Source organism: Ranitomeya imitator, chromosome 3 (genome assembly GCF_032444005.1).
Source record: "Ranitomeya imitator isolate aRanImi1 chromosome 3, aRanImi1.pri, whole genome shotgun sequence".
Taxonomy (NCBI): domain Eukaryota; kingdom Metazoa; phylum Chordata; class Amphibia; order Anura; family Dendrobatidae; genus Ranitomeya; species Ranitomeya imitator.
This window is the reverse complement of record NC_091284.1, coordinates 615,155,450-615,182,108: the sequence shown is the minus strand read 5'-3', so window position 1 is coordinate 615,182,108 and position 26,659 is coordinate 615,155,450. Positions and strand designations below refer to the sequence as shown.

At 44.0% G+C, this 26,659-nt stretch overlaps 1 protein-coding gene across 2 annotated transcripts in view; it reads left to right on the top strand.

The window, feature by feature from the left end:
• The window catches only part of PIBF1 (progesterone immunomodulatory binding factor 1), a 378,979-nt gene that overhangs the window by 309,782 nt on the left and 42,538 nt on the right, over nt 1-26,659 (top strand). The window contains exon 16 of one of the 2 annotated variants that reach the window (XM_069758136.1): nt 19,448-19,532. The exons of the other annotated variant lie outside the window; for it this stretch is intronic. Coding sequence (XP_069614237.1) covers nt 19,448-19,532 — 85 coding nt within the window. The remainder of the gene's footprint in view (nt 1-19,447; nt 19,533-26,659) is intronic. 2 annotated transcript variants of the gene reach the window in all.

The window sequence follows — 26,659 nt, the reverse complement described above, 5'->3', positions numbered from 1 at the left end:
TTCTTTGTCCTCTGATGTGATCGCACATCAGAGGACACAGAAATAGGGGGATTCGGGGACCCTATTATACTTACCGGTGTCCCTGGGTCCTCTGCGTCCTCTCCTGCCCGCCGGCGTCTTCTTTGGGAAACAAAATGGCGGGCGCATGCGCAGTGCGCCCGCCATCTGTCGCCATCTGCCAGCCGGCAGGAGAAAGCAGTTGGAACTAGGGTTAGGGCTAGTGTTAGGGCTAGGGTTAAGGTTAGGGCTAGATTTAGGGTTGGGGCTAAATATAGGGTTAGGTTTCGGGCTAAATTTAGGGTTAGGCTTCTTTCACACTTGCGTCGGTACGGGGCCGTCGCAATGCGTCGGCCCGACATACCGACGCACGTTGTGAAAATTGTGCACAACGTGGGCAGCGGATGCAGTTTTTCAACGCATCCGCTGCCCAATCTATGTCCTGGGGAGGAGGGAGCAGAGTTACGGCCACGCATGCGCGGTCGGAAATGGCGGACGCGACGTACAAAAAAACGTTACATTGAACGATTTTTTGTGCCGACGGTCCGCCAAAACACAACTGATCCAGTGCACGTCGTGATCCGTCGGCAATACAAGTCTATGGGCAAAAAACGCATCCTACGGGCACATTTGCAGGATCCGTTTTTTGTCCAAAACGACGGATTGCGACGGATGCCAAACGATGCAAGTGTGAAAGTAGCCTTAGGGCTAGGGTTAGGGTTGGGGCTAAAGTTAGGGCTAAGGTTAGGGTTGGAGCTAAAGTTAGGGTTAGGGTTGGGGCTAAATTTAGGGTTAGGGCTAGTGTTGGGGCTAAAGTTAGGGCTAGGGTTGCAGCTAAAGTTAGGGCTAGGGTTGCGGCTAAAGTTAGGGTTAGAGTTGGAATTAGTGTTAGGGTTTGGATTAGGGTTGGCATTAGGGTTACGCTTGGGATTAGGGAAAGGTTTGGGATTAGGGTTAAGGTTAGGGTTGGGATTAGGGTTAGGTTTGAGGTTAGGGTTGAGATTAGGATTAGGGGTGTGTTGGATTTAGGGGTTTGATTAGGGTTATGGTTAGGGTTGACATTAGGGTTGTTTTGGGGTAAGGGTTGTGATTATCGTTAGGGTTGTGATTAGGATTATGGATCGGATTGGGATTAGGGTTAGGGGTGTGTTGGGGTTAGGGTTGGAGTTAGAATTGGGGGGTTTCCACTGTTTAGGTACATCAGGGGGTCTCCAAACACGACAGCCAATTTTGCGCTCAAAAAGTCAAATGGTGCTCCCTCCCTTCTGAGCTCTGCCGTGCGCCCAAACAGTGGTTTACACCCACATATGGGGCATCAGCGTACTCGGGATAAATTGGACAACAACTTTAGTGGTCCAATTTCTCCTGTTACCCTTGTGAAAATAAAAACTTAAGGGCTAAAGGGCTACAAAATCTTTTTTGTGGAAAAAAAAAATATTTTTTATTTTCATGACTCTGCATTCTAAACTTCTGTGAAGCACTTGGGCATTCAAGGTTCTCACCACACATCTAGATAAGTTCCATGGGGGGTCTAGTTTCCAAAATGGGGTCACTTGTTGAGGGTTTCTACTGTTTAGGCACACCAGGGGCTCTCCAAACGCGACATGGCGTCCGATCTCAATTCCAGCCAATTCTACATTGAAAAAGTAAAATGGCACTCCTTCTCTTCCAAGTTCTGCGGTGCGCCCAAACAGTGGTTTACCCCCACATATGGGGTATTGACGTACTCAGGAGAAATTGCACAACTTTTGTGGTCTAATTTCTCCTGTTACCCTTGTGAAAATAAGAATTTGTGGGCGAAAAGATCATTTTTGTGTAAACAAATGCGATTTTTTTATTTTCACGACTCTACGTTATAAACTTCTGTGAAGCACTTGGGGGTTTAAAGTGCTCACCACACATCTAGATAAGTTCCTTAAGGGGTCTAGTTTACAAAATGGGGTCACTTGTGGGGGGTTTCCACTGTTTAGGTACATCAGGGGCTCTCCAAACGCGACATGGCATCCAATCTCAATTCCAGCCAATTCTACATTGAAAAAGTAAAACGGCGCTCCTTCACTTCCAAGCTCTGCAGTGCGCCCAAAAAGTGGTTTACCCCCACATATGGGGTATTGGCATATTCAGGAGAAATTGCATAACAAAATTTATGGTTACATTTCTGTTTTTACACATGTGAAAATAAAAAAAAATGGTTCTGTTTGCAAAAAAAAGTTAAATGTTCATTTTTTTCCTTCCACATTGTTTCAGTTCCTGTGAAGCACGTAAAGGGTTAATAAACTTCTTGAATGTGGTTTTACAGGGTGATTCCATAATTTTTTCCTCAGAATTGAGTGATTTCATAATTTTTCCTCTATGTTTGGTTAACCCCTCTGTGACCTTAGACGTACTATCCCGTCGAGGTGCCCTGGGCTTATCTGACCCTGGACGGGATAGTACGTCATAGCCGATCGGCCGCGCTCACGGGGGGAGCGCGGCCGATCGCGGCCGGGTGTCAGCTGCTTATCGCAGCTGACATCCGGCACTATGTGCCAGGAGCGGTCACGGACCGCCCCCGGCACATTAACCCCTGGCACACCGCGATCAAAGATGATCGCGATGTGCCGGCGGTGCAGGGAAGCACCGTGCAGGGAGGGGGCTCCCTGCGGGCTTCCCTGAGCCCCCCGCAGCAACGCGATGTGATCGCGTTGCTGCGAGGGTCTCCTCACCTCCCTCCCTGCTCGAGCCCTGGATCCAAGATGGCCGCGGATCCGGGTCCTGCAGGGAGGGAGGTGGCTTCACAGAGCCTGCTTAGAGCAGGCACTGTGAAGGCTGCAGCGCTGCATGTCAGATCAGTGATCTGACAGAGTGCTGTGCAAACTGTCAGATCACTGATCTGTGATGTCCCCCCCTGGGACAAAGTAAAAAAGTTAAAAAAAAAATTTCCAAATGTGTAAAAAAAAATAAAAAAAAATATTCCAAAATAATGAAAAAAAATATATATATATTATTCCCATAAATACATTTCTCCATCTAAATAAAAAAAAAAAAAACAATAAAAGTACACATATTTAGTATCGCCGCGTCCGTAACGACCCGACCTATAAAACTGTCCCACTAGTTAACCCCTTCAGTAAACACCGTAAGAAAAAAAAAAAAAAAACGAGGCAAAAAACAACGCTTTATTATCATACCGCCGAACAAAAAGTGGAATAACACGCGATCAAAAGGACAGATATAAATAACCATGGTACCGCTGAAAGCGTCATATTGTCCCGCAAAAAAAGAGCCGCCATACAGCATCATCAGCAAAAAAATAAAAAAGTTATAGTCCTGAGAATAAAGCGATGCAAAAATAATTATTTTTTCTGTAAAATAGTTTTTATCGTATAAAAGCACCAAACCATAAAAAAATGATATAAATGAGGTATCGCTGTAATCGTACTGACCCGAAGAATAAAACTGATTTATCAATTTTACCAAACGCGGAACGGTATAAACGCCTCCCCCAATAGAAATTCATGAATAGCTGGCTTTTGGTCATTCTTCCTCACAAAAATCGGAATAAAAAGCGATCAAAAAATGTCACGTGCCCAAAAATGTTTTCAATAAAAACGTCAACTCGTCCCGCAAAAAACAAGACCTCACATGACTCTGTGGACCAAAATATGGAAAAATTATAGCTCTCAAAATGTGGTATTGCAAAAAATATTTTTTGCAATAAAAAGGGTCTTTCAGTGTGTGACGGCTGCCAATCATAAAAATCCGCTAAAAAACTCGCTATAAAAGTAAATCAAACCCCCCTTCATCACCCCCTTAGTTAGGGAAAAATAAAAAAAAATGTATTTATTTCCATTTTCCCATTAGGGCTAGGGTTAGGGCTAGGGTTAGGGCTAGGGTTAGGGCTAGGGCTAGGGCTAGGGTTAGGGCTAGGGTTAGGGCTAGGGTTAGGGCTAGGGTTAGGGCTAGGGTTAGGGCTAGGGTTAGGGCTAGGGTTAGGGTTAGGGTTGGGGCTACAGTTAGGGTTGGGGCTAAAGTTAGGGTTAGGGTTTAGATTACATTTACAGTTGGGAATAGGGTTGGGATTAGGGTTAGGGGTGTGTCAGGGTTAGAGGTGTGGTTAGGGTTACCGTTGGAATTAGGGTTAGGGGTGTGTTTAGATTAGGGTTTCAGTTATAATTGGGGGGTTTCCACTGTTTCGGCACATCAGGGGCTCTCCAAACACGACATGGCGTCCGATCTCAATTCCAGCCAATTCTGCGTTGAAAAAGTAAAACAGTGCTCCTTCCCTTCCGAGCTCTCCTGTGTGCCCAAACAGGGGTTTACCCCAACATATGGGGTATCAGCGTACTCAGGACAAATTGGACAACAACTTTTGTGGACCAATTTCTCCTGTTACCCTTGGGAAAATACAAAACTGGGGGCTAAAAAATAATTTTTGTGGGAAAACAAAAAGATTTTTTATTTTCACGGCTCTGCGTTATAAACTGTAGTGAAACACTTGGGGGTTCAAAGTTCTCACAACACATCTAGATAAGTTCATTGAGGGGTCTAGTTTCCAATATGGGGTCACTTGTGGGGGGTTTCTACTGTTTAGGTACATTAGGGGCTCTGCAAACGCAATGTGACGCCTGCAGACCAATCCATCTAAGTCTGCATTCCAAATGATGCTCCTTCCCTTCCGAGCCCTCCCATGCGCCCAAACGGTGGTTCCCTCCCACATATCGGGTATCAGCGTACTCAGGACAAATTGGACAACAACATTTAGGGTCCAATTTCTCCTGCTAACCTTGGAAAAATACAAAACTGGGGGCTAAAATATAATTTTTGTGGAAAAAAAAATATTTTTTATTTGCATGGCTCTGCGTTATAAACTGTAGTGAAATACTTGGGGGTTCAAAGCTCTCACAACACATCAAGATGAGTTCCTTAGGGGGTCTACTTTCCAAAATGGTGTCACTTGTGGGGGGTTTCTACTGTTTAGGTACATTAGGGGCTCTGCAAACGCAATGTGACGCCTGCAGACCATTCTATCTAAGTCTGCATTCCAAATGGCGCTCCTTCCCTTCCGAACCCTCCCATGCGCCCAAACGGTGGTTCCCCCCCACATATGGGGTATCAGCGTACTCAGGACAAATTGGACAACTTTTGGGGTCCAATTTCTCCTGTTACCCTAGGGAAAATACAAAACTGGGGGCTAAAAAATAATTTTTGTGGGAAAAAAATTTTGTTTTATTTTTATGGCTCTGCATTATAAACTTCTGTGAAGCCCTTGGTGGGTCAAAGTGCTCACCACACATCCAGATAAGTTCCTTAGGGGGTCTACTTTCCAAAATAGTGTCACTTGTGGGGGGTTTCAATGTTTAGGCACATCAGTGGCTCTCCAAACGCAACATGGCGTCCCATCTCAATTCCTGTCAATTTTGCATTGAAAAGTCAAACGGCGCTCCTTCCCTTCCGAGCTCTCCCATGCGCCCAAACAGTGGTTTACTGCCACATATGGGGTATTAGCGTACTCGGGACAAATTGGACAACAACTTTTGAGGTCCAATTTCTTCTCTTACCCTTGGAAAAATAAAAAATTGGGGGCAAAAATATAATTTTTGTGAAAAAATATGATTTTTTATTTTTACGGTTCTGCATTATAAACTTCTGTGAAGCACTTGGTGGGTCAAAGTGCTCACCACACCTCTAGATAAGTTCCTTAGGGGGTCTACTTTCCAAAATGGTGTCACTTGTGGGGGTTTCAATGTTTAGGCACATCAGTGGCTCTCCAAACGCAACATGGCGTCCCATCTCAATTTCTGTCAATTTTGCATTGAAAAGTCAAACTGCGCTCCTTCCCTTCCGAGCTCTCCCATGCGCCCAAACAGTGGTTTACTGCCACATATGGGGTATCAGCGTACTCAGGACAAATTGGACAACAACTTTTGAGGTCCAATTTCTTCTCTTACCCTTGGAAAAATAAAAAATTGGGGGCAAAAATATAATTTTTGTGAAAAAATATGATTTTTTATTTTTACGGTTCTGCATTATAAACTTCTGTGAAGCACTTGGTGGGTCAAAGTGCTCACCACACATCCAGATAAGTTCCTTAGGGGGTCTACTTTCCAAAATGGTGTCACTTGTGGGGGGTTTCAATGTTTAGGCACATCAGTGGCTCTCCAAACGCAACATGGCGTCCCATCTCAATTCCTGTCAATTTTGCATTGAAAAGTCAAATAGCGCTCCTTCCCTTCCGAGCTCTCCCATGCGCCCAAACAGTGGTTTACTGCCACATATGGGGTATCAGCGTACTCAGGACAAATTGGACAACAACTTTTTGGGTCCAATTTCTCCTGTTACCCTTGGTAAAATAAAACAAATTGGAGCTGAAGTAAATTTTTTGTGTAAAAAAGTTAAATGTTCATTTTTATTTAAACATTCCAAAAATTCCTATTAAACACCTGAAGGGTTAATAAACTTCTTGAATGTGGTTTTGAGCACCTTGAGGGGTGCAGTTTTTAGAATGGTGTCACACTTGGGCATTTTCTATCATATAGACCCCCTCAAAATGACTTCAAATGAGACGTGGTCCCTAAAAAAAAAATGGTGTTGTAAAAATGAGAAATTGCTGGTCAACTTTTAACCCTTATAACTCCCTAACAAAAAAAAAAATTGGTTCCAAAATTATGCTGATGTAAAGGAGACATGTGGGAAATGTTACTTATTAAGTATTTTGTGTGACATATCTCTGTGATTTAATTGCATAAAAATTCAAAGTTTGAAAATTGCGAAATTTTCAAAATTTTCGCCAAATTTCCGTTTTTTTCACAAATAAACGCAGGTACTATCAAAGAAATTTTACCACTATCATGAAGTACAATATGTCACGAGAAAACAATGTCAGAATCACCAGGATCCGTTGAAGCGTTTCGGAGTTATAACCTCATAAAGGGACAGTGGTCAGAATTGTAAAAATTGGCCTGGTCATTAACGTGCAAACCACCCTTGGGGGTAAAGGGGTTAAAAAAAGTAACCATTACTGACTACCACATTTTTTGTTCTTGATTTCTTTTAGTGTTTCTTAAAGCCAGAAAGTTGCAATTTGAAATGACTTTAGTTTTGTGCCATGTCTGTGATCTGCTTTTTTTCTACAAAACTAAACTGAATGAACATCCTCCAAGGCCGGTGATTCCATAATTTTTGCCAGGGGTTGTATTTGTGCACTGGACTCACAATGTCTTGTTTTCTTGGAATACAAATTTGCTAAAAACGTAAAAGAAAGACTACACGTATATGTCACCACTTTTTTTTCCCCTTTACGTTTGCACTTTTTATTGTTCCTCCCGATCTGGAATTCAGGTGTTGCGTAGATGGCTCTCTCTACAGATTATTCTGTGATTTTAACTTTTCATGTCTTCATATGTGAGATACGTCAGAAAACTCAGCACCTGAGGAAATATATGGCACAACAAATAGCTGTTGCCATGACAGCCAAACAAGCATTGTTATTTTTACCTGACAAGGTAGGAAATTGTCTTTCCCAGAAACAGAAACTTGAGTTTGCTACTTTTAGTCATAAAACGTCTGTTCGTTTTCTCTTTATACGAGTCACTCATCTCTATTTGGCATGTGCATGTAAAAGTACACGTCAGCACCTTGTGGAAAAAACCTCTACTTAGCATTACAGAATAAAAAATGTTTATATATATCGACAGGATCTGTTCCGCAGGACTGGCGCATAGCAAATGTGGTGCCAATATTCAAAAAGGGCTCTAAAAGTGAACCTGGAAATTATAGGCCAGTAAGTCTAACCTCTATTGTTGGTAAAATATTTGAAGGGTTTCTGAGGGATGTTATTCTGGATTATCTCAATGAGAATAAGGCTATATTCACACTTAGCGGTTTTTACCGCGGAACCGCCGCGATTTTGATGCTGCGGGTCCGCAGCAGTTTCCATAGCGTTTACAGTAACATGTAAACCCTATGGAAACCGCAAACCGCTGTGCACATGCTGCGGGAAAAACCGCGCGGGAACGCAGCGGTTTACAACCCGCAGCATGTCACTTCTTTGTGCAGAATCGCTGCGATTCTGCACCCATAGGAATACATTGAACCGCTTACTTCCCGCATGGTGCTGTGCCCACGTTGCGGGAAGTAAGCAGATAATGTGCGGGTGGTACCCGGGGTGGAGGAGAGGAGACTCTCCTCCAGGCCCTGGGAACCATATTTGGGATTAAAAAATAAAAAATCTGGTTATACTCACCCTCTGATGTCCGGAGCTCCTGGGCGCTGCACGCGGCCGTCCGGTCAGAGTTGCTGTGCGACCAGGACCTGCGGTGACGTCGCGGTCACATGACCGTGACGTCACGAAGGGTCCTTCTCCCACAGCATCTTAGGAACCGGACCGCCGGGTGCAGCGCCCAGGAGATCCGGACATCAGAGGGTGAGTATAACCAATTTTTATTATTTTTAACATTACTATTGATGCTGCATATTGCTGCATATGCAGCATCAATAGTATAGGCGGAAACCCGCAGCGGAAAACGCGGAACAAACCGCGATAAATCTGCAGGGAGAACCGCAGTTGTTTTGCCCTGCAGATTTATCAAATCCGCTGCGGGAGAACCCGCAGGGACCCGACGCAAGGTGTGAACATAGCCTAACTGTTTAACTCCATATCAGCATGGGTTTATGAGAAATCGCTCCTGTCAAACCAATCTAATCAGTTTTTATGAAGAGGTAAGCTATAGGCTGGACCACGGTGAGTCATTGGATGGGGTATATCTCGATTTTTCCAAAGCGTTTGATACCGTGCCGCACAAGAGGTTGGTACACAAAATGAGAATGCTTGGTCTGGGGGGAAATGTGTGTAAATGGGTTAGTAACTGTCTTAGTGATAGAAAGCAGAGGGTGGTTATAAATGGTATAGTCTCTAACTGGGTCGCTGTGACCAGTGGGGTACCGCAGGGGTCGGTATTGGGACCTGTTCTCTTCAACATATTCATTAATGATCTGGTAGAAGGTTTACACAGTAAAATATCGATATTTGCAGATGATACAAAACTATGTAAAGCAGTTAATACAAGAGAAGATAGTATTCTGCTACAGATGGATCTGGATAAGTTGGAAACTTGGGCTGAAAGGTGGCAGATGAGGTTTAACAATGATAAATGTAAGGTTATACACATGGGAAGAAGGAATCAATATCACCATTACACACTGAATGGGAAACCACTGGGTAAATCTGACAGGGAGAAGGACTTGGGGATCCTAGTTAATGATAAACTTACCTGGAGCAGCCAGTGCCAGGCAGCAGCTGCCAAGGCAAACAGGATCATGGGGTGCATTAAAAGAGGTCTGGATACACATGATGAGAGCATTATACTGCCTCTGTACAAATCCCTAGTTAGACCGCACATGGAGTACTGTGTCCAGTTTTGGGCACCGGTGCTCATGAAGGATATAATGGAACTAGAGAGAGTACAAAGGAGGGCAACAAAATTAATAAAGGGGATGGGAGAACTACAATACCCAGATAGATTAGCGAAATTAGGATTATTTAGTCTAGAAAAAAGACGACTGAGGGGCGATCTAATAACCATGTATAAGTATATAAGGGGACAATACAAATATCTCGCTGAGGATCTGTTTATACCAAGGAAGGTGACGGGCACAAGGGGGCATTCTTTGCGTCTGGAGGAGAGAAGGTTTTTCCACCAACATAGAAGAGGATTCTTTACTGTTAGGGCAGTGAGAATCTGGAATTGCTTGCCTGAGGAGGTGGTGATGGCGAACTCAGTCGAGGGGTTCAAGAGAGGCCTGGATGTCTTCCTGGAGCAGAACAATATTGTATCATACAATTATTAGGTTCTGTAGAAGGATGTAGATCTGGGGATTTATTATGATGGAATATAGGCTGAACTGGATGGACAAATGTCTTTTTTCGGCCTTACTAACTATGTTACTATGTAAGATGTTTTTTTTTTTTTTACAGTGTTACACTTACTGCTTTCTAGAAAACCTGACATGTTGATCATGGTGTCTAATCAGTAGGCAATGTTACAGAGCAATTGTAGCTGAGCAGACTGAAATACACCGTAATTTTGTGAGGGAAAAAATCAGTATAACCTTCTGTCATCTACTATATAATTGTCTAAGGGTCACTTCCGTCTGTTTGTCTGTCCCGGAAATCCCGCGTCGCTGACCGGTCGCGGCTGCCAGGCTCACACAGAGTTAATGGCAGCGTTAACGGGCCACGGTGTAACGCACTCCGTTAACGCTGCCATTAACCCTGTGTGACTAACTTTTTACTATTGATGCTGCCTATGCAGCATCAATAGTAAAAAGATCTAATGTTAAAAATAATTTTAAAAAAGTAAAAAAATACTTATATACTCACCCTCCGTCGGCCCCTCAGATCGAGAACAGGCCTTTCCCACTCCTCGCGACGCCCCGGTGACCGCTCCATGCATTGAGATTTCGGGAGATGATCTACGTCATCATCTCGCGAGACCGCAATGCATGGAGCGGTCACCGGGGTGTCGCGAGGAGCGGGAAAGGCCTGTTCTGGATCCGAGGGGCCGACGGAAGGTGAGTATATCACTATTTTTATTTTAATTCTTTTTTTTTTTAACAGGGATATAATGCTCACATTGCTATATACTACGTGGGCTGTGCAATATACTACGTGGGCTGTGCAATATACTTTGTGGGCTATGCAATATACTACGTGGGCTGTGCAATATACTACGTGGGCTGTGCAATATACTACGTGGGCTGTGCAATATACTACGTGGGCTGTGCAATATACTACGTGGGCTGTGCAATATACTACGTGGGCTGTGCAATATACTACGTGGGCTGTGCAATATACTACGTGGGCTGTGCAACATACTATGTGGGCTGTGCTATATACTATGTGGCTGTGTTATACACTACATGGGCTGTTATATACTACGTGGGCTGTTATATACTACGTGGGCTGTGCTATATACTACATGGGCTGTGCTATATACTACGTGGGCTGTGCTATATACTACGTGGGCTGTGCTATATACTACGTGGGCTGTGCTATATACTACGTGGGCTGTGTTATACACTACGTTGGCTGTTATACACTACGTGGGCTGTGTTATACACTATGTGGGCTGTGTTATACACTACGTGGGCTGTGTTATATACTGCGTGTGTGGGCTGTTATATACTACGTGAGCTGTTATATATGCTACGTAGGCTGTTATAAAATACGTGGCTGTGTTATATGCTATGTGGGCTGTTATACACTCCGTGGGCTGTGTTATATACTTTGTGTCTGTGCTATATACTCCATGGGCTGTGCTATATACTACGTGGCTGTGCAATATACTACGTGGCTGTGCTATTTACTATGTTGGCTGTTATATACTACGTGGCCGGCCGCGAACAATCAGCAACAGGCGCAGTCCGGCCGCGAATTGGCGCGGGATTTGAAGCACGCTTCGCTAATTGGTCGCGGTTTGCCGCATCCTGTGAATTCAATGAATTTTTCTAAAATCTTCATAAATAAACTACATACATATTGTAGAATACCCGATGCGTTAGAATCGGGCTACCATCTAGTTCATTTATAACCCTATATGGTTTATAGCGGGTTTCCAGTTTCGGAAAACAATCTCTGCTTAGCTCACCTTCCCCGGGTCCAGCACCTAGTGTCTGCCACTGCTCAAGCTGTATGTGATTGTCTGTAGCGCTAATATCACATTGACAGCTCAGCAGCCAATAGCTTCACTGCCTGAGATGAGCTGAGATGCTGGTCTCAGTTATTGGCTGCATTCACTATGTAGGACCACCTACAGCTCTAAAAGCACTATCCCTGAGTAGTAGGGCTTAGAGCACTGTCCCTGGGTAGTAGGGATAAGAGCACTGTCCCTGGGTAGTAGGGATAAGAGCGATGTCCCTGGGTAGTAGGGCTAAAAGCGCTGTCCCTGGGTAGTAGGGCTAAAAGCGCTGTCCCTGGGTAGTAGGGCTAAAAGCGCTGTCCCTGTGTAGTAGGGCTAAAAGCGCTGTCCCTGAGTAGTAGGACTAAGGGTACCGTCACACAGTGCCATTTCGATCGCTACGACGGTACGATTCGTGACGTTCCAGCGATATCCATACGATATCGCTGTGTCTGACACGAAGCAGCGATCAGGGATCCTGCTGCGAATCGTACGTCGTAGCAGATCGTTTGGAACTTTCTTTCGTCGCTGGATCTCCCGCTATCATCGCTAGATCGGTGTGCGTGACACCGATCTAGCGATGCGTTCGCTGGTAACCAGGGTAAACATCAGGTTACTAAGCGCAGGACCGCGCTTAGCAACCCGATGTTTACCCTGGTTACCAGCGTAAATGTAAAAAAAAAACAAACAGTACATACTTACATTCCGGTGTCCGTCAGGTCCCTTGCCGTCTGCTTCCCGCACTCAGTGACTGCCGGCCGTAAAGTGAAAGCAGAGCACAGCGGTGATGTCACCGCTGTGCTGTGCTTTCACTTTACGGCCGGCAGTCAGTGAGTGCGGGAAGCAGACGGCAAGGGACAGACACCGGAATGTAAGTATGTGCTGTTTGGTTTTTTTTACGCTGGTAACCAGGGTAAACATCGGGTTACTAAGCGCGGCCCTGCGCTTAGTAACCCGATGTTTACCCTGGTTACCCGGGGACCTCGGCATCGTTGGTCGCTGGAGAGCTGTCTGTGTGACAGCTCCCCAGCGACCACACTACGACTTACCTACGATCACGGCCAGGTTGTATCGCTGGTCGTGATCGTAGGTAAATCATATAGTGTGACGGTACCCTAAGGGTATGTGTCCACGTTCAGGATTGCATCAGGATTTGGTCAGGATTTTTCATCAGTATTTGTAAGCCAAAACCAGGAGTGGGTGATAAATACAGAAGTGGTGACGTGTTTCTATTATATTTTTCCTCTAATTGTTCCACTCCTGGTTTTGGCTTCCAAATACTGATGAAAAATCCTGACCAAATCCTGATGCAATCCTGAACGTGGACACATACCCTAAGAGTGCTGTCCCTGGGTAGTAGGGTTAAGAGCGCTGTCTCTGAGTAGTTGGGCTAAGAGCGCTGTCCTTGGGTAGTAGAGCTAAGAGTGCTGTCCTTGGGTAGTAGGGTTAAGAGCACTGTCTCTGGGTATTAGGGCTAAGAGCGAGGTCCCTGGGTAGTAGGGTTAAGAGCACTGACTCTGGGTAGTAGGTCTAAAAGCGCTGTCCCTGGGTAGTAGAGCTAAGAGCGCTGTCCCTGGGTAGTAGAGCTAAGAGCGCTGTCCCTGGGTAGTAGAGCTAAGAGCACTGTCCCTGGGTAGTAGAGCTAAGAGTGCTGTCCCTGGGTAGTAGAGGTAAGAGCGCTGTCCCTGGGTAGTAGAGGTAAGAGCGCTGTCCCTGGGTAGTAGAGCTAAGACCGCTTTCCCTGGGTAGTAGAGCTAAGAGCACTGTCCCTGGGTAGTAGAGCTAAGAGCGCTGTCTCTGGGTAGTAGAGCTAAGAGCGCTGTCCATGGGTAGTAGAGCTAAGAGCGCTGTCCCTGGGTAGTAGGTTTAAGAGCGCTGTCTGGGTAGTAGGGCTAAGAGCGAGGTCCATGGGTAGTAGAGCTAAGAGCACTGTCCCTGGGTAGTAGAGCTAAGAGCGCTGTCCCTGGGTAGTAGAGCTAAGAGCGCTGTCCCTGGGTAGTAGGGCTAAGCATACGCTGTCCCTGGGTAGTAGGGTTAAGAGCGCTGTTTCTGGGTAGTAGGGCTAAGAACGATGTCCATGGGTAGTAGGGATAAGAGCTCTGTCCCTGTGTAGAACGACTAAGAGTGCTGTCCCTGGGTAGTTGGGTTAAGAGTGCTGTCCCTGGGTAGTAGAGCTAAGAGAGCTGTCTCTTGGTAGTAGAGCTAAGAGCGCTGTCCCTGGGTAGTAGAGCTAAGAGCGCTGCCCCTGGGTAGTACGGTTAAGAACGCTGTCTCTGGGTAGTAGGGCTAAGAGCGAGGTCCATGGGTAGTAGAGTTAATAGCACTTTCTCTGGGTAGTAGGGCTAAAAGCGCTTTCCCTGGGTAGTAGGGATAAGAGTGATGTCCCTGGGTAGTAGGGTAAGCACACGCTGTCCCAGGGTAGTAGGGTAAAGAGCACTGTTTCTGGGTAGTAGGGCTAAGAACGATGTCCATGGGTAGTAGGGATAAAAGTCATGTCCCTGGGTAGTAGGGATAAGAGCTCTGTCCCTGTGTAGTAGGACTAAGAGCGCTGTCCCTTGGTAGTAGGGCTAAGCACACGCTGTCCCTGGGTAGTAGAGCTAAGAGCGCTGTCCCTGGGTAGTAGAGCTAAGAGCGCTGTCCCTGGGTAGTAGAGCTAAGAGCGCTGTCCCTGGGTAGTAGAGCTAAGAGCGCTGTCCCTGGGTAGTAGAGCTAAGAGCGCTGTCCCTGGGTAGTAGAGTTAAGAGCGCTGTCCCTGGGTAGTAGAGCTAAGAGCGCTGTCCCTGGGAAGTAGAGCTAAGAGCGCTTTCCCTGGGTAGTAGAGCTAAGAGCGCTGTCCCTGGGTAGTAGAGCTAAGAGCGCTGTCCCTGGGTAGTAGAGCTAAGATCGCTTTCCATGAGTAGTAGAGCTAAGAGCACTGTCCCTGGGTAGTAGAGCTAAGAGCGCTGTCTCTGGGTAGTAGAGTTAAGAGCGCTGTCCCTGGGTAGTAGAGCTAAGAGTGCTGTCTCTGGGTAGTAGAGTTGAGAGCGCTGTCCCTGGGTAGTAGAGCGCTGTCCCTGGTAGGAAGGTTAAGATCGCTGTTTCTGGGTAGTAGGGCTAAGAGCGAGGTCCATGGGTAGTAGGGATAAGAGTGATGTCCCTTGGTAGTAGGGCTAAGCACACGCTGTCCCTGGGTAGTAGGGTTAAGAGTGCTGTCTCTGGGTAGTAGGGCTAAGGCTAGGGTCACATTGCGTTAGCAGCAGCCCGTTCAGCACATACGCTAACTGGCTGCTGCTAGCGCAAGTGTCTGCTAGCTCCATCTGCGCTAGCAGTGATGGACCCGGAAACGCTGCAGCCAGCGTCTCGGGTCCGTCACTCAAATGACGGCACATCGCTAGCGCACGCCCATTGTGCACGCTAAGAGCGCTGTCCCTGGGTACTAGGGCTAAGGGCGCTGTCCCTGGGTAGTAGGGCTAAGAACGCTGTCTCTGGGTAGTAAAGCTAAGAGCGCTGTCTCTGGGTAGTAGGGCAAAGAGCGATGTCCCTGGGTAGTAGGGCTAAAAGCACTGTCCCTGGGTGATAGAGCTAAGAGATCTGTTCCTGGCTGGTAGGGCTAAGAGCTAGATAAAGGGCTGCGCGATGGGGACGAGATTCTCCCCTAGTTACGCAAATCTGTTTATGGGGGCTTTTGAGTCTGTCCTCATCGCGCAGTCCCGTCTGGCTGCTGGTAAGCTTGTTTTTTATCGTCGCTTCATAGACGATCTCTTTTTAATTTGGACAGGCACTGAATTGGAAGCCCTTGAATTTGTTCACAGTCTCAACTCTAATTCTTGGGGTCTTACGTTCACAGCTAATTTCTCACGCTCCTCAATTCAATTTTTAGATCTAATGGTACTTGTTGACACTGAGGGCTGTTTCTCCACCACTACACACTTTAAAAAGGTGGATGTGAATAGTTACTTGAATTTTAATAGTGGACACCTTCCCAAATGGATTCGTAACATCCTGTATGGGCAGTATTGGCGCATAAGAAAAAATTGCACAAGAGACAAGGATTTTTTTGAAGAGGCCAAAGTCTTAGAGCAACGTTTTTTACAAAAAGGCTACCCTAAAAAACTGGTTCAAGACGCCCTTTCTAAAACAGGAATATTGTCCCAATATGAATGTATACAGAAAACTAAAAGTAAAACTAGTAGGGGTGCTAAATCCGTGACCTCTGAATTTGCCAAGTGGAGCCTGGTTACAACTTTTAATCAATCTCATGCTACTATCCAAAGACTTTTGAAAAAATATTGGTTCATATTGGAAGGTGACCCGATATTCTCAGGTCACATCCCTACCCACCCCCAGAATAATTTATAGGCGGAATCGCACACTCCGCAACCAAGTTGCACCCAGCAATACAATTATTAGCCCCAGTGCCACATCCGCAACCCAGCTAACAAAAAATCCCGGCTGTTTTGCTTGCAGATCTGCAAAATGTCTGTGTTGTAACTCCATCAAAAATGGTGTTAAAGAATTCACATCCAATACTACTAATATTAATTACAGAATCAACTACCATGTTAACTGTCAATCCTCATTTGTAGTATATCTAATAGAATGCGGATGTGGGCTCCAATATGTTGGACGGACTATACAGACCATGCACGCAAGACTGAACAAGCATCGCCAAAATATTAGGAATGGTTTTATGTTGCATAGCCTCAAAGCATTTTTTTAACCCAGCACCAAAAAAATGTAGAATCTCTTAAACTAACGATTATAGATTTTATACCAGAAAATGTATCTGATCGGAATGGGAACTTGATTAATAGGGAAAGTTTCTGGATTTTTAAGTTGGGGACTCTGGCGCCTGAAGGGTTAAATCTTACTATTGAAAGGGTTAACGAGTGATCTCTCTGTTTTTAATCGTTTTTATTGTGTCATTTTATTATATGTTGTCTTATTTCTGCTTTTTACCATGTTTTATATTTTAATCAGGTCTAGGGGCTTTATTTAATTTTTTTTATATATACCGTACATAGTTTTGTTCCCATTGTGTTTTTACCATGTGACCTTACTATTTTATCATGTGACTTGTTCTTATCATGTGACCTGCTGACTGTGAATTTTATTGGTTGCCATTTGTTTAAATACCCCTTCCTGCTCTCCTTTAACCCCTTCACGACATGCCCCGTACTAGTACGGCGCATGTCGTGTCTCCCCCTTTGATGTGGGCTCCGGCGGTGAGCCCACATCAAAGTCGCGACATGTCAGCTGTTTTGCACAGCTGACATGTGCGCGCAATAGCGGCAGGTGAAATCGCTATTCACCCGCCACTATTAACCTGTTAAATGCCACTGTCAAACGCAGACAGCGGCATTTAACCGGCGCTTGCGGCCGGGCGGCCGGAAATGATGTCATCGCCGACCCCGTCACATGATCGGGGGTCGGCGATGCATCAGGAAGGTAACCATAGAGGTCCTTGAGACCTCTATGGTTACTGATGCCGGCCTGCTGTGAGCGCCCCCCGTGGTCGGCGCTCACAGCACACCTGCATTTCAGCTACATAGCAGCGATCAGGCTATGCCAGCTGCTAGCCTCCTATGGAGGCTATTGAAGCATGGCACAAGTAAAAAAAAAAAATGTTTTTAAAAATATGAAAAAAATATAAAAAAAATATGAAAGTTTAAATCACCCCCCTTTCGCCCCATCCTAAATAAAACAATTAAAAAAAAAAAAAAACTACACGTATTTGGTATCGCCGCGTTCAGAATCGCCCGATCTATCAATAAAAAAAAAAGCATTAACCTGATCGCTAAACAGCGTAGCGAGAAAAAAATCCGAAACGCCAGAATTACATTTTTTTGGTCGCCGCGACATTGCATTAAAATGCAATAACGGGCGATCAAAAGAACGTATCTGCACCGAAATGGTATCATTAAAAACGTCAGCTCGGCACGCAAAAAATAAGCCCTCACCTGACCCCAGATCACGAAAAATGAAGACGCTTCAGGTATCGGAAAATGGCACTTTTTTTTTTTTTTTTTTTTTTAAGCAAAGTTTTGAATTTTTTTTCACCACTTGGATAAAAAATAACCTAAACATGTTCCATGTCTATGAACTTGTAATGACCTAGAGAATCACAATGGCAGGTCAGTTTTACCATTTAATGAACCTAGCAAAAAAGCCAAACAAAAAACAAGTGTGGGATTGCACTTTTTTTGCAATTTCACCGCACTTGGAATTTTTTCCCCGTTTTCCAGTAAAAGACATGGTAAAACCAATGATGTCGTTCAAAAGTACAACTCGTCCCGCAAAAAATAAGCCCTCACATGACCATATTGACGGAAAAATAAAAAAGTTATGGCTCTGGGAAGGAGGGAAGTGAAAAATGAAAACGCAAAAACGAAAAAGGGCCGCGACTTGAAGGGGTTAATAAACTTCCACCTGATGAAGACGGTTTAACCGTTGAAACGCGTTGTGGTTCAACACTAAAATCCTTGTTTTGGTCTCATTTCCAGCGCTCCTAGGACCGTTTTTACTATTCTTTACTGCATTTTGTATCCTCCCAGAAGGTTAACGGCTGGAGCTGCGGTGGACCTTTTGCTTTCAATTTTAAGGGTATGTGCACACGATGCAGATTTAGTGCAGAACTGCAGCAGATTTTTCTGCAGCAGAAACGCTGCAGAACTGCACTGTGATTTACAGTACAATGTAAATCAATGTGAAAAAAAAAAAGCTGTGCAGAAAAATCTGCGCAGAAACGCTGCAGATTTCAAAGAAGTGCATGTCACTTCTTTTGTGCAGTTCTGCAGCGTTTCTGCACCCCTCCATAATAGAAATCCATTGGTAAAATCTGCATAAAAAACGCACCTGCGGATTCTGCCAGGAGATGCAGATTTAGTGCAGATTTTATGCAGAAAATTCTGCACCAAATCTGCATCATGTGCACACAGCCTTACTGTGACCCTCACAGCGCTCCCTAGTGACCGCTTTCTTTTTCATTGAATTTCAAAGCATTAGTAATAACATTTTCACACTTCTACTAACCAACAATTCATAGGTCAAGAAAGTGACAAATGTTTGACCGCATTTTGTGAGTGTCATTCATTTTTCTCTTTTGTATTATCTCTTCAATCTTTACCCTTCAGTCATTATCTAATTTTACCAGTGAGTAGAATACAAATGATGAAGTCAAAACATAGCAGAATTTCAGCAATCACTGACTAATAAGTTTATTTCTTATTGATTAGAAATATCAAAAATCACCCACCCTTCATAGCTAAGTGATAAAATGTTTGCATTCTTTCCAGCTATCATTTATGTTGCATTGATGCAAATTAATGCAATCCTCAAAATACAAGACTTGAAACACTTCTATGGTCCAACGCTTCTCTGGTCCAACACTTCTATGGCCAACGCTTCTATGGTCCAACGTTTATATATGGCCAACTCTTCTATGGTCCAACTCTTCTATGGTCCAACTCTTCTATGGACCAACTCTTCTATGGTCCAACTCTTCTATGGTCCAACTCTTCTATGGACCAACTCTTCTATGGTCCAACTCTTCTATGGACCAACTCTTCTATGGTCCAACTCTTCTATGGTCCAGCGCTTCTATGGTCCAGCGCTTGTATGGTCCAGCGCTTGTATGGTCCAGCGCTTGTATGGTCCAACGCTTGTATGGTCCAACACTTCTGTGGTCCAACGCTTATATGGTCCAACGCTTATATGGTCCAACCTTTCTATGGTCCAACGCTTCTGTGGTCCAACGCTTATATGGTCCAACGCTTCGGTGATTCAATGCTTATATGGTTTCTTCTGTTTTTCAGTAAGATAAATAGAGAAAAATCTTCTCTACTTCGTGTCAAAAACCAAATGGCGGCAGATTTGGAGCAACTTCTCAATCATCAAGAGGTATATTTTATGCTTTTTACAGTAATATATTTTTGCCTGTGCTGCCCATTCACACCTCTGTTGAGTTCTTCTGATTGAGGTCATATGTGATGGAAATGAAGCACAATACAATCTTCCATCAAGCAACAGTCATTGTGTAACAGTCTCAACTTTAGCTATAGATCGCTTGTGCAATCCCATAGCTGATATTTACAAAACATCTTTAAAAAAGATCTTTCTTACTCATGACATTTTTATCTGATTCGGCTTTTAACTCTTTGATTTCCAGAGACACTAATATTATCAATATATTACCTGCCGGGGTTGTAGCCTTTTTATGCATGTAGTAACTGAAAATAGATTTTGCTGGCCTGAATTTCACATGTTCTCAAATGACAACTAAGGCCTCTTTCACTCTTCAGTCTTTTGGCGTCAGTCAAAAACCGCCATTTTCCTCAAATAGCGGATCCGCCATTTTTTTTTTTTTTGCATTAGCGACGGATTGTGGCGGATGGTCGTCCGTTCCATCCGCCATGCGACGGATCCGTCGAGATTTGGCGGACGTTTTCTGAAAATAGACGGACATTGAAACGTTTTTTGTCAACGCCGAAATGGCGGATCGCGACGGATCTGTTGCGTCCGCCATTCCATAGAATGGCCGCCTATGGGCGATGGATCCGCCGCAACCGTTTTTTCAGCGGATCCGTCGCCCCAATCCGTTTTTTCAATTGCGCATGCTCCAAAAAGTAGATACTTTTCCCAGACAACCCCCAAGTAACGGATCCGTCAAAAAAACGGATCCGTTAGAACCGTTTTCTCAACAATTGTGACGGATCCGTCAATCCGTCACTATGTCGGTAGTGACTGATGCCACTACCTTCCCATCCCTTCCCACTAAATCTTCCCATCACTGTTTATTATGCTGAAGATAGAGATCAGATAAAACTGTGATTGTAGCAGTAGATATCACCTTTGCCTCTTGTTCCTGTTTCCCTGATGAAGCTGGCTGTGGATGCACAGGTCACCTCATGGGCTTCATGCTATGGACATACGGTCATAAAACACATCTGACAACATGCTGTACCTGTCTGGAATTTTAGGTTCTTCTTGTGTAGTATGGAGCTTAGGTTTCTTCAGCCCTAAAAATATGAATACAATAGTCTCCAAATCCACTGTTCTTCTACACTTCAAGCTTTATAGTGTGAAATTAGTAAACGATTTTGGAACTTGTAAAAAATAATTCTGACTATATTACTGTTCACTGTAGTTCAGTAAGACCGCAATATATTAATGACCCCTTTAAAGAACAATGATGGTACTTCATGTACCTAACGTAAAAGGGTGCCTATAGTAAACCCTTTTGCAAGATTTAGTTACTGGTATTTTTCTATTTTTCAGGTTTATATGGTAAACCTTATTAGAAGTTTGATGTTCATTGGAGAAAATACATTGGGGGGTTCACTATTACTAGAATTACATTGCTTTTGTATGCATCGATGAAATGTACATGTCCTTGTACACTAAGACTGCGTCTAATACCACATACCAATCTAATATGTCCAGGGAGATTCTCATGCTTTGTAATTTGCCATTTACTTGTTTTGAGTGAGTGATTCTTTATCATCAGCATTCTGTCAGCACCATAGGAGCTGGCTCCTCCTTTACCTCCCTTTCCATCCTGTATTGCCTGCTCTGGACCAAAAGTGTGCCTCTCTGCAAAGGCAAAACGACATAGATCCATCGCTACTTTTTGTGCTCAGTCTCAGTATCTTCACTGCTAGGAACGGATTTGACAACAGGCAGTGGACAGCGAGGTATATGGGGACCTATGGTGCATACACTAGAGTGGCTACTCAGGGTTAAGACAATTTCACTTTGAAATACAGTTCTTTGTGGGTTATCACATTGTCAATGGAGATGATATATTCTGAAAGTACAGCGAACTTTTACATATACCACATAAATATTCTATTTAATGATGTTAGGAATATGATTGAACTTTCAATAGTCTCTCAATTATTTTGGGAAAAAATCAGGTTGTTTCCATGATATAAATTAGGTAAATGCTACTTTAGATATACAGTATGTTGATTTAAATGAATTTTAGGTACAAATTTTGAGTTAATGAAGTACAAATACTGTAAAGGGTTTGTTCGAGGCTTTTATATTAATGGCCTATCCTTAGGATTGGTCATCAATATTTGATCCGACACCTGGCATATCTGTCAGTCACCTCCTTCCAGTGCCTGCTGAGTTGCATAACTGCATAGCTCCATCACGGGTGATTCGAATAGGGATCGAATGTGCAGTACCTGGCTGCGGCCACTATTCCAGTGATGGAGCTGTGTTGTGCAGCTCCGCAACTCAGCACATCCGGCCGCCACCAGCATCGGGAACAGCTGATCGGCAGGAGTGTCCGGTAGATTAGATATTGATGACCTATCCTAAGGATAGTCCATCAATATAATAGGCCCGGACAAGCCATTTATAGGGAACCTGTCACCCCCTTTCCCGGCACCTGCGCACTGCAGTACTTTGCTCTGCCCTCAACAGGGCAGACAAAGTACACCTGTGCCGGAGTCGCAGCGTGAAGACAAGAAGAGGACGTCATCGTGTGAAGATGGGAGACCCCGGACTGGACTGCGACGCCCATCGGATCGGACCGCTCGCCCAGGTGAGTATAAACTAATCTCTTTTTCTCATCTTTCAGGTTACATTGGGGGCTTATCTACAGCATTACAGAATGCTGTAGATAAGCCCCTGATGGCGGTGGGCTTAGCTCAACTTCCATTTTGGGGGTGACAGGTTCCCTTTAAATCTACCCTCAGGTTCACCATAAAAGTGTAACATAACTCGTACAGTTAAAGTACCTGGTACCTACATTTTCAGGTTTTCTGTTGTGGATCTACCATTTATATATGAACACATTTTAAGAGCACAGTGGCAGCATCCAGCTTCAGAGTAACGCTTACAGCTCCATAGCAAAGTGATTGTAAGTGTTGCCCACCTTTCCTAGGAATACTGCCCGCCACTGATAAACTGTGACGATAACTAGCAGGGGGCAGTACATAGTATTAAATATCTTTCCATTAATGAGGATTTATAATAGGAAGTAAATTGCATATCTATTTACCATTACACTTTGCAATTTCACCCATTAAAGAACATGAGATATCAAGTCTAAAGTTATAAAACAAGTGTAAAACTAGGACAAGATATTGGAATCCTGGATTATGCATTTTGACTGGAGTTGCCTTCTGAAATGGCCCATCAAAGATTTAACAAAATTGTGTGTCCCTTTAATTTTAAGAAACAAGAATGCTATTGGCGGTGATCCCTTAGAAAATGTAAGAAGTTACTGCGTCACAAGTCGACTTTCTGTTATCACTGGGGTATTTGAATTGGTAGCGTTTTCTTCTTTTACATGTAAACAAGTGCTACTAAACCTTGTCAGATCACCGCCCAATGGAAATATTTTATGAACATGAGATCCTCTGAACATATTTGGCATTTATTTTATTGATTTCAGCCCTAGAGCTGTTATTTTGTTTTACTTCATTCTTTTCATCACCTTTACATTATAGTTATGTGAACCTTTAGTACAAAATGTGCAGATAGGAGGCAAAAAGTAAGGTCCTGCAAGAGTCAGAAATTGTACTGTGCGTATGTGTGGCCGTCTTCTGCTACAGCTGACACTGTAGTATGTACACCTTGAGAAGCAACTGTGGCATTAGCCTAATGTCGACAGACACTGCCGATATCAACGTGTTCTGACAGTCTAATTTGTATGGGGGCCGCGACAACTCCTCATCAAGGGCCATGTGGCTTGGGCATGTTCAAATTCCTTTTTTTTATATAACAATCTTTATTTGATGACAAATTTGACAAATCAAACAAGTTATGTTCATACGTGTTTCAAGACATGCACTAATGCAACCAGTACACCAATCCACATCATTATACATAAATGTCAAAAACCTCCCATCATTTTCTTTCTTGCCATAACAATTAAGTTTAACCTATTAAATTTTCCAATCTTTAACTCATTATAACCATAGCAGGTGAGGGAAAAGAAACAGCAATTTTTTTTTTATATATTTACGCATGTTTAATCAAAATATCCCACATGGGTCTGTGCAAGGGTTAATATATGCTTGTGTCTGACCATTATATTTTTAGTATACCAATTGTACCTTTGATTTCCTCCATGTTATTCCATGAGGTGTGATGACATTTCTAGCGGTGTATAGCTATACCCAGTGAAAGTTCTCCATTTGTTAAAGAATTTATTTGTTGACTTTTCTTTGTGTCTTTCTGTCTCAAGTTTATCATACATTAATAACGTCTTTAAGGTACTGGTTAAATCGGATAGAAGGGGTGTCTCTTTCTTCAGCCGGTTTCTAAGTATTATTTTTTGACCACCAATAGAGCTACATGTATTATCTGGATAGATAGTATTCTGTCACTGCCTTCTCGCTGTTCTGTTTCATTGTAATGGAATAGACATGCCTGGGGGGATTTGGGGATTTTATTTTCCATACTTTGTCTATATATAAAAGAGACTTTTCGCAAACCACTTGGATAAATGGACATTCCCAAATACCGTGGAATAGATTTGCTTTAAGTAAATTGCATTTAGGGCATTTCCTTAAATAGTGTGCTGGAGCTTCTTTGTATGAGAAATTAAAGGCATATACAGTGGGTACGTTAAGTATTCAGACCCCTTTAAATTTTTCACTCTTTGTTTCATTGCAGCGATTTGGTAAATTCAAAAAAGTTCATTTTATCCCATTAATGTACACTCTGCACCCCATCTCGACTAAAAAAAACCTCAGAAATGTAGAATTTTTTGCAAATTTATTAAAGAAAAACTGAAATATCACATGGTCATAAGTATTCAGACCCTTTGCTCAGACACTTATATTTAAGTCACATGCTGTCCATTTCCTTGTGATCCTCCTTGAGATGGTTCTACTTCTTCATTGGAGGCCAACTGTGTTTAATTAAACTGATAGGACTTGATTTGGAAAGGCACACACTTGTCTATATAAGACCTCACAGCTCACAGTGCATGTCAGACCAAATGAGAATCATGAGGTCAAAGGAACTGGCCAAGGAGCTCAGAGACAGAATTGTGGCAAGGCACAGATCTGGCCAAGGTTACAACAGAATTTCTACAGTACTCAAGGTTCCTAAGAGCACAATGGCCTCCATAATCTTTAAATGGAAGAAGTTTGGGACCATCAGAAGTCTTCCTAGACCTGGCCGTCCAGCCAAACTGAGCAATCGTGGGAGAAGAGCTTTGGTGAGACGTAAACAAGATCACCGTGGCTGAGCTCCAGAGATGCAGTAGGTAGTTGGGAGAAAGTTCCACAAAGTCAACTATCACTGCAGCCCTCCACCAGTCGGGCCTTTATGGCAGAGTGGCCCGACGGAAGCCTCTCCTCAGTGCAAGACATATAAAAGCCCACATAGAGGTTTCTAAAAAACACATGAAGGACTCCCAGACTATGAGAAATAAGATTATCTGGTCTGATGATATGAACATAGATGTTTTTTGTGATAATTTTAAGTGGTATGTGTGGAGAAAACAAGGCATTGCTCATTACCTGCCCAATACAATCCCAACAGTGAAACATGGTGGTGGCAGCATCATGCTATGGGGGTGTTTTTCAGCTGCAGGGACAGGACGACTGGTTGCCTTTGAAGGAATACGGCCAAGTAAAGAGATATATCTTGGATGAAAACCTCTTCCAGAGTGCTCTGGACCTCAGACTTGGTCGAAGGTTCACCTTCCAAGAAGACAATGACCCTAAGCACACAGCTAAAATAACAAAAGAGTGGCTTCAGAACAACTCTGTGACCATTCTTGACTGGCCCAGCCAGAGCCCTGACCTAAACCCAATTGAGCATCTCTGAAGAGACCTGACAATGGCTGTCCACCAACGTTCACCATCCGACCTGATGGAACTGGAGAGGATCTGCAAGGAAGAATGGCAGAGGATCCCCAAATCCAGGTGTGAAAAACTTGTATCATTCCTGTTGTGATAGGCAATTCAGTATCACAATGGACATAGCGGTCAGAGCACATACAGTGATCTGACAATAACCCAAAATAATAGAACGAGCTCTGAGACGTGGGAACTCTGCAGACCGCAATCCCTAATCCTCTCCAAACAACACTAGAGGCAGCCGTGGATTGCGCCTAACTCTGCCTATGCAACTCGGCACAGCCTGAGAAACTAACTAGCCTGAAGATAGAAAATAAGCCTACCTTACCTCAGAGAAATACCCCAAAGGAAAAGGCAGCCCCCCACATATAATGACTGTGAGTTAAGATGAAAACACAAACGTAGGGATGAAATAGATTCAGCAAAGTGAGGCAAGACTTTCTTAACAGAGCGAGGATAGGAAAGATAACTTTGCGGTCTACACAAAACCCTAAAGAAAACCACGCAAAGGGGGCAAAAAGACCCTCCGTACCGAACTAACGGCACGGAGGTACACCCTTCGCGTCCCAGAGCTTCCAGCAAAACAATTAGACAAACTGGACAGAAAAAATAGCAAACAAATAGCAAAGAAGAACTTAGCTATGCAGAGCAGCAGGCCACAGGAATGATCCAGGGAAAAACAAGTCCAACACTGGAACATTGACAGGAAGCATGGATCAAAGCATTAGGTGGAGTTAAGTAGAGAAGCACCTAACGACCTCACCAGATCACCTGAGCGAGGAAACTCAGAAGCCGCAGTACCACTTTCCTCCACAAACGGAAGCTCCCAGAGAGAATCAGCCGAAGTACCACTTGTGACCACAGGAGGGAGCTCTGCCACAGAATTCACAAAAGTACCCCCCCCTTGAGGAGGGGTCACCGAACCCTCACCAGAGCCCCCAGGCCGACCAGGATGAGCCACATGAAAGGCACGAACAAGATCGGGAGCATGGACATCAGAGGCAAAAACCCAGGAATTATCTTCCTGAGCATAACCCTTCCATTTAACCAGATACTGGAGTTTCCGTCTTGAAACACGAGAATCCAAAATCTTCTCCACAATATACTCCAATTCCCCCTCCACCAAAACCGGGGCAGGAGGGTCAACAGATGGAACCATAGGTGCCACGTATCTCCGCAACAATGACCTATGGAATA